General features: G+C 37.0%; 1 protein-coding gene across 4 annotated transcripts in view; it reads right to left on the minus strand.

Moving 5' to 3' along the window:
- The window catches only part of LOC128738214 (uncharacterized), a 693,074-nt gene that overhangs the window by 8,820 nt on the left and 670,785 nt on the right, over positions 1-13,469 (minus strand). The window contains exons 5-6 of one of the 4 annotated variants that reach the window (XM_053833183.1): positions 1,720-1,902; positions 236-277 (exon numbers count right to left, since the gene is read on the minus strand). The exons of 1 other annotated variant lie outside the window; for it this stretch is intronic. In XM_053833183.1, coding sequence (XP_053689158.1) covers positions 236-277; positions 1,720-1,902 — 225 coding nt within the window. The remainder of the gene's footprint in view (positions 1-235; positions 278-1,719; positions 1,903-13,469) is intronic. 2 more of the 4 variants (XM_053833185.1, XM_053833184.1) reach the window with 2 other exon arrangements.

The raw sequence follows: 13,469 nt of genomic DNA on the forward strand, positions 1-13,469 counted from the left end.
CTTTAAGCCTTTAGCCAAGACACCAATCCTTAACGAGTCGTATTTCACTGATTCTATCTATCATCTACTGGTACAGCAGGAGATAAACCTGATAGTAAATGATAAGGAATGAACAAAACGTAGGATTCAATCGCACACACAATAGAGAATGCGCAAATTAAGAGTACAAACGTAAACGAACGGAAAAGGCAAAAGAAATGTAAAACGAAATAGGGAAATATGCATGGTTACTTACAAAGTTTTCATAGTAAAAAGATCCCATCGTTTTCATGTCCATCTGGTGGGTGCGAATGTGCAGTAGTAGTATTTGTAGTTGGGTAATAGTAGTAGTAGTAGTAGTTGTTGATGTTTTACAATGGCAAGCAGCACGCGGGCACGTGTTTGTGTGTGTATAAAAATGGGGGTGTGGGAAGGGCAGGGCGATAAACATACGGATTGGAGTTTGTTTTTTTTGTTCCCATGGTGAACCAGCGATAAACACACACACATATTTAATGTTTTAGCAGCACCAGTGCACAGTAGTAAATGAGTTTTGGGGGAAATTGTGTGATGATGTTGAAGTTTGTGTGTGTTTAGATTTATAGTTGTAGTTGTAATTGTTGTTGTTTTGTTGTGTTTGTGTATGTGGCGAGAAGAGAGAAAAAGCGAGAAAAATAAAACACATATTAGTCAGGTGTACAGATAGCGGCGCTAAACGATAATAATAGTTTAGTATATATTTGTACAATAAAATAAAGAAAAGAAAAGAAAAATAAGAGAATGAAACAAAATCAAAGATAATAGTATAAAAATAACTATTGGATGTTCAAGAATTCTGGTTGTTTGATTCGTTGCTCTGTGCAACGAATATTATCAATCCGATTCGGTATTAATAAACATCTTGCATGATTATCGTTTGCTTTTCAGATTAGTCAAGTTGCGAGGATGTTTGCTTCTGCTATGTCATATGTTTCTTCCTGCTGGTTTTGGTGAGTATAGTTTGGTAAATCACAGATTTTTTTTTCTGTAACTCTACCCTTGTTCTAGCAAATAGTATTATGATGAAAACAATCATATTTTTTTTGTATTTTGCCAAAACTAAAGATATAAATATGTAAAGAAATATTGAAAGGGAATACACTTTCACACACACGGTACTACCACAACCGAGGAGTTTGCCACGATTAGCGCATACATACACACTCACACTCACTTACCCGCTAGAAGCTCGTATGCGCAGAATGCGTGAACGATTCTGACCAGCTATAGATCATTTGCGTACAGTAAAACACTCGACAAAACTTGGTAGCGGCAACAAAAAAATATATACCAGGAAAAAAAGAGTATGCCCTAGATGTTCCGGTGTGTATGTGTTCATGTAGCATACATGCTAGCAACTTTGATCCAAAGTTCATACTTTATACACGGTAAGTTTTCTGCTTTGGTGCAAAAAACATCCATCGTTTTTTATCAGTTAAAAAGCAAACTTAATCTGAAGCATGCGAAAGCTACAGCAAGGATGAACGTTCAAAACAACGAACTAGATAAAACAGAAGAAAAAAGTTTTCTAACAGGAGGGAAAACACAAAATAAAAAACGGGGAATTGTGTTTAGAAAATTTAAACCAAAAAAGAAAAAAACAACGGAAAAACAAAGTTCTAGTTGAAACAGAATATCAGAGGGTTGGAATAGTTGAAAACAGAAAATGAAAGAACGTAACGTAAAACGTAACGCAAGTACCATTTGTATCATGTCATTATCGGCTGCACGCTTTTTACCAGCCTCCAGGGGAGTCTGGCCAATGGCAAGGGACGTCGAAGTGACAGCCCCGGATGGCGGTGGTGGCGGCGGCAGGGTGCCCATGGTAGCAGCGGCGGCGGCGGCAGCAGCGGCAACAGCGGCCGCAGCGGATACTGGTGCAGTCTAGAGATTCGGAGGTTGGTTTTTTTGTTTTTGGCGGGCGGGCGGGCGGCGTGGGTGTTTCATTTAGGGGTGATCGGGGGGAAATTCGGTGGGGTCAGAACAGATTGCGGGTGTGGTGGAGCGGAGTAATGGGATGCGTAAAAGGGGGGTTTGTTGTTGTTGTTTTGATATTGATTTTTTTTTGTTCAGTGTGGTAATGGTTCGAGAATAAGAAAAAGAAGCATAACAAGCATTTAATTTAATAAAGTTTTTATAAACGTAAATGAAAACGATACAAAGATATATAAGAAAGGAAAAGTATAATATTTATAATACATGTACTCCGTCAAACCGGAGATGAAAAGATGTAAGTGATTTGTTCAGTGGGATAATAAAAATCATAAGTGAATGGTTTTGATTAAGAAAGCGTATCTGCAAGTAAGAGCTCGATAAGAAGCTTCCAGCAGCACCTTATTTACACAGTCATTTGAGGATTTTTTTCATCTGGTAACGTTTGTTTTCATCATAATAATGTAAAAGCAGTATTCCTATTCTAGAATTTTTTTTTCGTGAGTTGCTCCGCAGATCATCGAGGTTTTCGATAGTGAATGGACGGTTTTTTATGTTTATTATAGTAAACTTACTGCTATACTTAACACTAAGTGCTTATAATTAAAATTTTTGTTTTCACTTTCAATAGTTTCAAGTTAGTATGCTGGAAAATAATATAGCCGACAATAATTCAAGCTTTCCCAGATACAGTTGATTAATATGGTTAACCAATTGAAACGCCATTGCAAAATTTGGTTTGCTTTTAAAATGTGTGAGTTAATCCAAGGGTAAAGTTTTTAGTGTTGATTAAATGGACTATTCGATTTGAGTTAAATACAGTGCACCTATGATCGTTGTTCTCAAACAAGTTATTTTCAAAACAATAAATAGAAGTTGAACGACAATGTGGATTGCTTGTTCCAAAATTACACAGAATATACAGTATTCATACTTGGAAACTAATCTGTGCTTGCAGCGCTATGATGTTTGGTGGTGGTGGCTTCAGGAAATAATCAGTCAATCATGTCAGTCCATTGGAATCCTGACGATACCGTGTAAAACCCTCATCGCTTATTACCAGAATGTCAGTGGATTACATACGAACATGAACATGTACGAGGTCGTTGTTGCGGTATATGTTAAAGAATATAACTTTTTCTTCTTGATTGAAGCTGAATAACAAAACTATATTCATGCAGGTATTTGTGCATGTCTACAATTTTTTTATAGAGACTGCCTATTTTGGCATTCGCCTCTGCCATGTACAATATATATACAGGAAGTACCGCATTCAAAAGTAGCTGTAGGGATACTATTAGATAGCATTTTTATTATGGAGAATTGTTATCATTCTTTTCCATGCTTGGTTTGGATTGACAACAACCTAAAGATTCTGCTAGTCCAAGCCGTCAGATTTCAAAATAAAACAGCTGAGCTTGACGAGAAACTGTATGAATTTAATGCTTGGCCTGTGTTATGTAGATGACATGGCCAATTAAGGTTCAATTTCAAATCCAATTTCATGTCCGGTATCGGATAATATTTCAACATCAATTTTGGGTTTATTTTAAACTCCGACTTTTTGTTAAATTTTAAGACCACTCTCACGTACGCTTTGAAGTCCAATTTCAACTTTAATTTTAAGTACATTTCATTCAAAGTCCAGCGTCAGGTAAAATTCAAATCCGGTGTCAAGTCCAGTTTCTAGCAGAGATGGCAAGAACTCAAAATCTTTTTCATAGCCAGAAGAACAAAACTCACTCATATTTCTTCCCGCTTGATCACATTCTGCTTTGATTCAACAGCTACCCGGAGCTGTGCACATATACATATAAATTCCTTGTTGAACAGCATAGGCATTCTCTCGTGCGATACGTAACTATGAGTGAGTGAATCTCTAAATAAATCGCAAAATTAGACTAAACACATTTAAATTACATGTTTATCTAATTCTTATTAAGCTTGTTACTTTCTAGTTAAGAAAATGTCGATTCCCGCGAAGGAAAAATGTAAATTCCACCAATATGTTTGCCATCTTAATTCATGAATGTGTGCTGCACTTTTCGCTGCTGATGTTTTCTGATGCTCTCTGGTTCGTTGTATGAAATGCCAGCTGTGGAAGAATGAAGCAAAATGCTCACAGCAGAATTTGGTTCACATCGCATAGCAACAGAGACATCGCGTATAATAGCGAGGGAAATTCATATGTGAGTTTCGCGCTTGTGGCGATCAAGGTTGAAATTTCATGTGCTTGAAATCTCATTGAGTTTTTTGCTGCTATGAATTTTTCAACACTGGTTTCCAGTTCAACCTAAAAGGGAAGCTCAAAGCCCAAAATCCGAATTGAACTCCAAGTTTAAATTAATTTCAAGTGCACTTTCATGTCCAATTTCAAGTTCAATTTTATGTACAATTGAAGTCCAATTTTTCATCTGTTTCAGCACAAACAGTATCGTCGATCTTCTTTTTTTTTGTTAGATTATAGTCACTTCAACCAGCTTGGGTCATTCGTCAATTGCAAATCTTCTCTCAACCATCAAGCAATGAAGCTTTGAATTCAACTGATATGGCTGCGATTCACTTCAAGGCTAGCTTCCATTAGTATCATTGAAGTCAGGAGTTTCCAATTCATCACAACGATCAACTTCAACCTTTTATTTGTACTTTTCTATCAAATATTGGACAAAAGGCAATTGGCCCCTTTAAGGTCTACATCGTTTTTAGCACAGTAAAATTTACTAAAATTGTTTTTCAATATTTTTTTCCCCAAATTTGGAAACATTTCTAAAGATCTTCAAATCTCACAATTTGTACAGATTACGACCATATGTCAGTTGGTCCCGGAGTTATTCCGGTGTTGCTTGGGGATCGTGACATGACTTTTTGATATAAGTTTATAGAGTTTTAGAAATATGTTTGAAACGTGCTGAACAAGTTGAAAGCGACTGTGATCATGCCAGTCATTTCGTTGCTGTTACCAGTTATTGAACGTGCCTGATCCAAGCCCGGTACGGATTGCAAATGAAATTTATCTGAGACCTGAAGCTGCACCTTAAGAGACGTGAAATGATTATCAAACGCTTTTTTGTTAAGAGCAGTTGAGCGGATATTTTATGACACATTTTACTAATACTAAAATGTCTTTGTATAAACCGGTTCCAGATTTTTAGCGTTCTCTGGGTTTAGATAGTGCGTATTATGGTTCGAAACTGCAGCAAAATGGTGTCAAACATAGATTTTTGGTTGAACACAGCTGTCAAGCTTTTCAAAATTGTCCATAATATATTGATAGTTTTTGAAACGGTGTTTCTACAATTGATGAAGGGACGGTACCGTGAATTCGGGTGAAATTGATCACTTTTTCGAGTATTTTTTAAATATCTTTGAATAGAAACATATTAAGGAAGATGATTCAATTTTAAAATAAGTACTGTAGTGCTGGCTACACGACAGTATCATCTATATCTTATATAAATAGTTTTATTTTAGATAAAACTTAATGTAATCGTGAAATTGAAAATTTACAAATAACGGGTGAAATTGATCACGTAGAAATCAAGACGATATTGCTATTAAACCATACGCTCTGACAGCAATAAGATAACGTGCAGTATAAAATCTGGCGTAATCGAGATATTGCCTGCATGTAGGCAACAATGTCGCGTACAGCAACTAGCACAAAAATCAAACAGTCAGCTCTACATTAGCATGGTTGATGCATCTGCTATATAAATAAGAACGATAGAAAAGATATTAAGTCAATTTTAGCATCGTAATCGTTTGTTTTTGTTTAAACATTGCTGTATATACGTGTAAATGTACGATTTACGTATACAATCTTCACCAATGTAGTGAAACAAATAATTTAATTCTCCTCATATACGGGAGCTTGACTGTCTCTTTGAATGTGTAGTTGCATTTCGCTATGTAAGCACAAACCGATCTCTTGCGCTCTCATGCAACTGCCATATGGAGCGTTTGTAAAATTTGTGCGAAGTATTGTCTATCTTTTGCACCCTTTTATAAATCTCCATTCTGCTTCACAGAAAGAATAAACTTTCGCAGGTGGCAGCTCCATTTCGCACCCATAGCGATCTAGAAATCTATGTTGCCTCAGTTCATGATGTTATCAATCGTTTTATTTCGTAAAAGGTCAAATTAAACAATTTCTGTCGCATTATTTCATTCATGAAAATTATCAAAGCACAGCCAGATAATTAGAGAATCGAACTAGTTCTATTAAAATTTCCTTCTGCAACGAAATTTGTGTTAACAGCAAGGAGTTTTATCGGGCATGTTGAAAATTGCGATTCGATCAAAATAGTAAATTTTAAAAAATCAAGCCATTTACAAGATCAATCTTGCTGAAAGCCAAGTGACTTTGACCTGTAACTCAATCTTTATATGGATGGGTGCATATTCAGCTTTATGAATCAGTATAAACGTAGAATAAAGAGTTTTTTACTCGTTGGTCTAAGGTGATCAATTTCACCCGACTGATCAATTTCGCCCGAATCGACGGTAGGTATTGGTAGCTACGCTTAACAAGTAGTCCTACCTTTTGTCCAATGCTGGAAGGGGCATGAGTCGAACCAAGCTATAATCTGAGATTATAACCGGATTCGAACCCACAACACCCGCCAGGGCATGAGGTTCGCTGGTACTTGTACCTTTGAACCACAGAGGCGCTGGACAAAAGGAGACTGCAAGACCCACTGATCAAGATAGCGACGCGTCTGGTTGGGTTCTAGACACAAATTGTGCCTCTTCCTCCGTCTATTGTAGATAACCGCCGACCGAGAAGTTTAAATCTAACTAGTTTTTACTAGCAGGACGACGACACCATGCAGGCCCTTACGACTTACAAGGTACTACACGTGACGTTGTTCGTCTGTCAGCGCGTTAGCCGCGATTCTCAGTGCGGGTGTTCGGGGGAAGGCCCCGTTAATATATTGTATAGTTATGCAAAACAATCAAAATAACGTAAAAAGTATAAGGACAGACACGCACGCAGGTTTTGAATATAACCGAGCAAAGTGGTTTCCATGACTATGAGCTGCACTAGAACCTTTGTGAACCTGACGACCACTATAAAACTGTCTTCTGAGCAAGTGGTTAATTCTTTAGAAGGTTTTTATACTCTCTTTAAGAGTCAGGCTGTAAGCCTAGTCTTATCACGCTCAAGCAGAAAGCAACAATACGACACTTTTCGCTGCTTTACGGCACCCGCTAGAACTTAATGAAGCTTTTCATTTTGTTTTACGGAGCTATAAAGCATAAGCTTGCTGTGGTAAAAAAGCTAAATCAGTCTGCCAGCTTTGTACACTTAAAAATATATAACCGTAGGAAGAAAAGCTAAGCGTTTACTGTCAGATTATCCTGATCGATTTGGTTTATAGCGACCATGATAAAATATCCGAAATAATAAATAATACATTTTTTGATAGTTTTCGTAGTAGTGCAGCATATGCGCAATAAGTTTTATCGTGCATATTGACAAAAATCAACGCGCCATCGAAATTTAGCAAATAAATATATTTAATTATTCAATCTCAATTTCTAGCAAAATCATTCTAGTTGGTTCCAGTGACTTTTAATTTTTTTTCTACAAATCACACTTTGGTTTGGTAAATGTTTGTTTGCGGGCTAAAAATATGCGGGCTAGAATATGGCAATATGGCCTCGTATGAAAAATATTTTCGGTATTGAATTCTGATTCTGCTTGGTCATGGTATTTTATTGCGGTTTGACAAGCGACCACAATAATACTAATTTTGTATTGCTGTGCCCTACTTATAGTATCAGCATCTTTGGCTCGAGCAGCACGTTCCTCACAATGGGAAATAAAGCGATTGCAATCGCAGAAAATGTATGGAGAAATTTAACCTCGAATCATCAGCTTTTAGTATTGAAAATCTTTCATACTTTTGTGATATTGGCCTAAATCTCACTTGTAGTTTAACCTGCGGTGTAGACGTGTAATTAATCGACTCACAAGAAAGTAAAGAAAATTTCTGTTCGATGGTAGTACACTACTTCATAAATAGTCAGTTGATTTTTGATCGTCGTAGAAGATATTATTAAAATGGTTTTATTCGTTGACTATGGCTGAAATTAGACGAATCCTAATTGCTGGGTAGTTACCGCTAAAGTTGGAGCTGAACTTCATGCAGTATTGTGCGAAGCACACCGGTGTATCCACCTCGGAAGTTTGCCCACGATGCACAGTGCGTTGAACGTATGGGACTGCGGGACAAAAATCAAAACTGCTAGTTTTAGACATTTTATGAAGCTAATAAAAGTAGTTTGTGATAATCGAAGCTAGTATTTGCTTAAATGTCTCAAAATATTTACATAATGGCAAAAATGTCCCAAACGCCAAATTTTTACGCAAGCATTGCAAAAGTTTTTCATCATTATATGGGTTACCGTCGGCTATATAACTACCAAAGTTGTTTGTGAAAGCAACATTTGTACTAGAAATACTTTAAATAAATTCAGCAATGCCATCTAGTGTTAGATTAAACAGCACTCGAAGATCAACCTTGGCTGCAATTTCGGTAATTGAAAAGTTTTCCTTCAGTGCATGAAAGCTTGGAAATGTTTATGGAAGACGTTTAAACAATTCTAAGCAAAATTTACTTTCGCACTAACAAATGTATATCTGTGAACAGAGCTAGTGTTTAAGTAATACTTAAGCCTTTTTTACCATTCTCAGCCGTAACGGAAAAGTAAACAATAATTTTCCGTGGCATAATTTGAGACAAAGTCTGCAACTCGACGTTCTGTTTTTGTTGGACAATTTTTGAAAACCTTTTAATTAAATCTACGAAACGAATTTCCAGCAAGAAAACCGTTATCATTGATTTTTCGTCATTATTATCAACCCGAGAAACGGGAAAAACGGCAGCCGGTATTAAGTTTATTAATTTTTTTAAAGAAAAATTTACCCGCTATATGAAATAAAATCGCTTTGAGTTTAATTTTGAACAGTAATAGCACAAAGCTTCATAAACAGTGGTTTCTTCTAACAGGGACACAAAGTATAGTAGAATCAACGAAAATCTGACGGTTTATCAGTGCTTGACGTTGATCTACAAATATTGAAATATCTTGCAGAGTTGCAGGTAGTTGCAGCCAAAACCTGTTCGATCTTGTAGAGGACACTTTAAACAATTATTCGGTGTATATTTTAGCTTGGAAGTCGGTGGAACATTTTTTAAATCAGTAATCAAAGTTAGAGTTCTGTTTTTTTAAAGGACAATATCTATGTCGTTTCTATGGGGCGATTTTTTAGGAGTGAGGCCAAAATGAATTCCTTCTATAACCAAAATTTATTCTACTAAACTTGATTGTTATTCTCCATTTTAAAGATATTGATTACACAAACTATGAAACTTTTACGAGCGTGATGAATAACCCTCAAAAATGAAAGCAAAATTTGTAAGTAAAATCCACTCTCCAACTTGACAGTTTGAACGCTTGTAATAGTAGTTGTGGCGCTTTCCCAAGCTAATACTAATACTTGTTTATATAGCAGAAGGCATCTATAAACAATTCTAAATACTTAGTATACCCGATTTAAAAAAAGTGAAAAACGATTTTTGTCTATGGCTCAACGCACTGTGCGATGTGGCGAAATCGAATTTCTATAAAATACCACTATATTGAGGCAGCTCCGGCAAAGCAACTACCGAAGTAACAACGGTAGCTGAATTGCGAGAGCAATGGCTGTTTACGGGTTGGTTTAAGGCGATCAAAGCTGCATAAAGTAAGCACTTAAATGATGTTTAAACAAGCGTTCAAGCTACTTTAAGTTTTTCAAACCAGTTCTCTCCCAAAAGCTGATAAACAAGCTTAATAGCGAATTTTTCTGCTAAACAAACTGCTCCTAAACAGCCATAAACAACAACCCGTTTTACGGCTGCTTAAAGGTGTTAAAGTGTAAAGTGGAAGCTTTCATTAGGCTCACAGCTTTCAAACTACTTTAAGGCTGCTTAAGGGTGTTGAGGTGGCTTTACAAACTTCTACCAAGTTTTCTTTCGGCTCACAGCACACATAGTGTCAGATAATAGAATTTCGCAATTTGGCTGACAGCAAAAGTTTGTCAGTTATCGACATTATCGACTACTTCACGCTAGGCGGGTTAGGTTTCAGGTGTAAAGATATTCTCAAATATGAGGCAAATGGGGCGGATCATACGGTGAGTGCTTATGGATCAAAAGATCAATGCCCGGAAAACAGATATGCATTTTTAATTAGCTAGCTTACTTATACGAATTAAAGTTATTCGAAATTAAAATTATCGCGTTCGATAATGTTTTCGGCAAAATAAAAATGACGCGTTCCATTTTTTTAAATTTAAACAGAGATTTTTTTGGCTGCATAGAGGTTGATGAGGCGTTGATTAAGCGACTGGAAAAGCAGATTGCAAAACTTTTTCTCGTTTTAAAAATAGAATTGACAGCATTGCGCAAATTGGCTATTTAAAAGTTTCTATTAAGCTTCATGGCAGCTTCGAAAGCAGCCATTAATTAGCCTGAATCTTGATAAAATCACCAGATTTAGATGTTTAAGAGCTGAAAAAAGGCTTTCATTTCCAAACTTAAACCATAGATCAGCCACAGGTTGATAAAATCAGCTATAAAAGCGTTTGATCAGCCTGAAATTGTTACTTGGGTAATGCCGCACAACCCAAATCTTTCCCGCATGCTGAATTCTATATTCACCCACAATGAAGCCTCTCGTTAGGGTAATTTTATCAAACCAGTACTGGCTAGAGGTGCGTAATGAATCCTCTTATCCATAGCCAAATTATTTACAACTTGTTCCTCTTCCTAGTTCTAGGAACGAAATTGGTGCTGCAAAGTAAGTTTCAAAGGAAAAACGCACATACACACCTCCTTTACCGACGATAAAGCCTCTAGTTGGGCCTAGTTAAAAGAATGGCCACTGACTCGAAGAGCGTAATGAAGCCTCTTGTTTAGAAAAACACTATAACTAGTCGCCGAATTTCGCAATTTGTTGAAAAGTAATAAAAATTGCAGAAGATAAAGGTGCAAAGTACCGACACTCAAGCACGGATAATAAGCAGTTACCCAGCTAGTATTTTTATATGCATATAAAAGTTAACAATCAGTTTTACGTACATATATACATGCTAATAATTCGTATATGATGCGCGAAATTGACATATCCGTGCTATTTTGGAGGCGATATACGTGATGAGGAATAAATATACGCGTTTCATCTTTATAAGCAATACGACAATATCCGATTAAGCCCGACCTGGTCCGTACTACTATGCAATTCTGTGCTGAATATTGTATGTATGTCAGCTATTATCATTATATACGACTGAAAATCAACTTGGGCGCATTTTATTATGCACTACTTACGATTCTAAATTTGTTAAGAGTTTTTTACGATAATTTTCGATTATTGATGTACGATTTGGTGCTACCTGGGCAGCTTAATTAAGTGTGGAATACAGAAAAAATCACCTGGACGATATCAATAGATCAAAGCACTGGTCGCAGTGACAATGTCCTTTAAAAAAGATTTATTAAGCAGGATTATCTGTTTTTATTCTGGCATTCTGGCGACCAGAGCTTTTTTTGCTCCAATTTCGACTTAGTATGTTTTGTTTCAATGACAGTTCAATGACGGTGTCCCCTGTACTCTGTCCCCTAATTCATGTCTTGTGCCGTCTTAGGAACACTATAAAACACATGCGTTTCATTAACTTCCTCGTAATGTTTTTGTCTCTCTTTCAATGTTTTTGTCTCTCTAATGTCTCTTTTTTCATTAGAAGGACTATTTATATAAAATATTCGAATGTCTGACTTCACTACAAGTCACGACAAAAAAGAAATGTGCTAGAATCTACACGCTCTTTGTTGGATAGCTAATGGCCCATGAAAAATTTATTATTTTTTGCTTACCAATTCTACAATTTGTTTTAAATTACTTCCGGTTTGACAAATAACCCATTCTCAATTATGTTAATCCAACTTTTTCACGCATATTTTTTTTGGAGATTTAGTGTCTGGCTTAGCATTGAGTGCCTATAAATATGTTGTATATAGGGTAATCGCTTCGCTAAAAACGACAACTAGTTTTCAGTATATAGTTGGTAACACAAACTCGAAGTTACACTAAATAACGATTTCAAAGGTTTTGTTTTAAAAATTTACTCTGACACTAGGGACAAAATTTGATAACAGCGATCATGGTGCACTGTAAACTAACTGTTAAAGTTCCATTCTGCTTCGAGAGTGAAACTTATAACGTCTTATTCTGTATTAAAACCTTACATCGAGAAAACAATTATTGATAACTGACAATATTGTTTGTTTTTTTTGGTATTATACTATATATCATACCAGTAGTGCAACAAATTGGTTAATTATACAACCCGCCGACGGGGAAACGTCGTTGGTCACTTTCGTAGCTGAACATAGGTAAATGAATTCTATTCTACAGGGTACTTAACAGAACGTCGGCCTATTGAACACTAAACTACGGGACTATACTACTAGATCTATCTCCTGAACTTCTGCCGATCGATCAGCACAGATCGGTTCCTGGGGCTCACCGATTATATCACGCGGTAACGGAATACCGGTAAGCAACAGAAAGCCGAACCGTGAGATTTCGGATTATACCGTACAGTCTAATGCGTAGGATGAGTGGTGATAAGATGAGGGCACACTTCAACGAGGATGATCTTTCGAAGAGTTTGAAGGTTATAGAACACAGAACAACATGCATGTTTTCCTTTGAGTTTTGGAAAGGGGAGCGGCGGGACTCGCAGAGGGAGGAGCTGAATACGAAAGTAGATGACACAACTTGCGACAAAACGAGAAAGAAAGAAAGGAAGTAGAAGGAGACAGCACTGACAGGAGAAAAGTGGTAATACAGAGAACGGTAAGCCGAAGAGCTTTGAATACTAAAACGCGACGAGCTTTAGTGAATTTTCAAACAAATATCTAACGTTGGATTTGACGTTGGCGGTATTTCAAACTGAACTAGCATTTAACTGCGGAAGGCAATAGCAGTAGCAGCAGGAGCAGTGGCAGCAGCAGCAGCAGTAGTAGCAACAGGAGCGATTCGCACTCGCTGACTGACGCGGTTGACTTGCTGATTGATTCTCAAGGTGAGGCGCCACCTGTGTGTCAAAGCGCTAAAAACAGAGCAAGCGTCGCTATTGGAACTACGTTGCTGGATGCTGTCGGGTGTAGATGTCTCTGGCTGCTTTTTGCGCGTGGAGGGAACTCGTGCTCAACTCTTGCTTTCTTTCTCATCTTGCTGTGTGCTGTGTGTATAATAATGACACTACAAACAGAGTTGGGACGGAATCTACTAAGTACGGTGTGTCAGTTGTTTTGGAACAAAATGGGGATTTCGTGATTCACAGCAGTTTGGTGACCGGTGAGGGGAAAAGTATACGATGGCATTACACGACAGGACTGTGAGTTTGGAGTGCGCGTGTGTTTCGTGTTAGTAGATAAAATATGAGGTAAGTTTAGACATTG

This window comes from Sabethes cyaneus, chromosome 2 (genome assembly GCF_943734655.1).
Source record: "Sabethes cyaneus chromosome 2, idSabCyanKW18_F2, whole genome shotgun sequence".
Lineage (NCBI taxonomy): Eukaryota > Metazoa > Arthropoda > Insecta > Diptera > Culicidae > Sabethes > Sabethes cyaneus.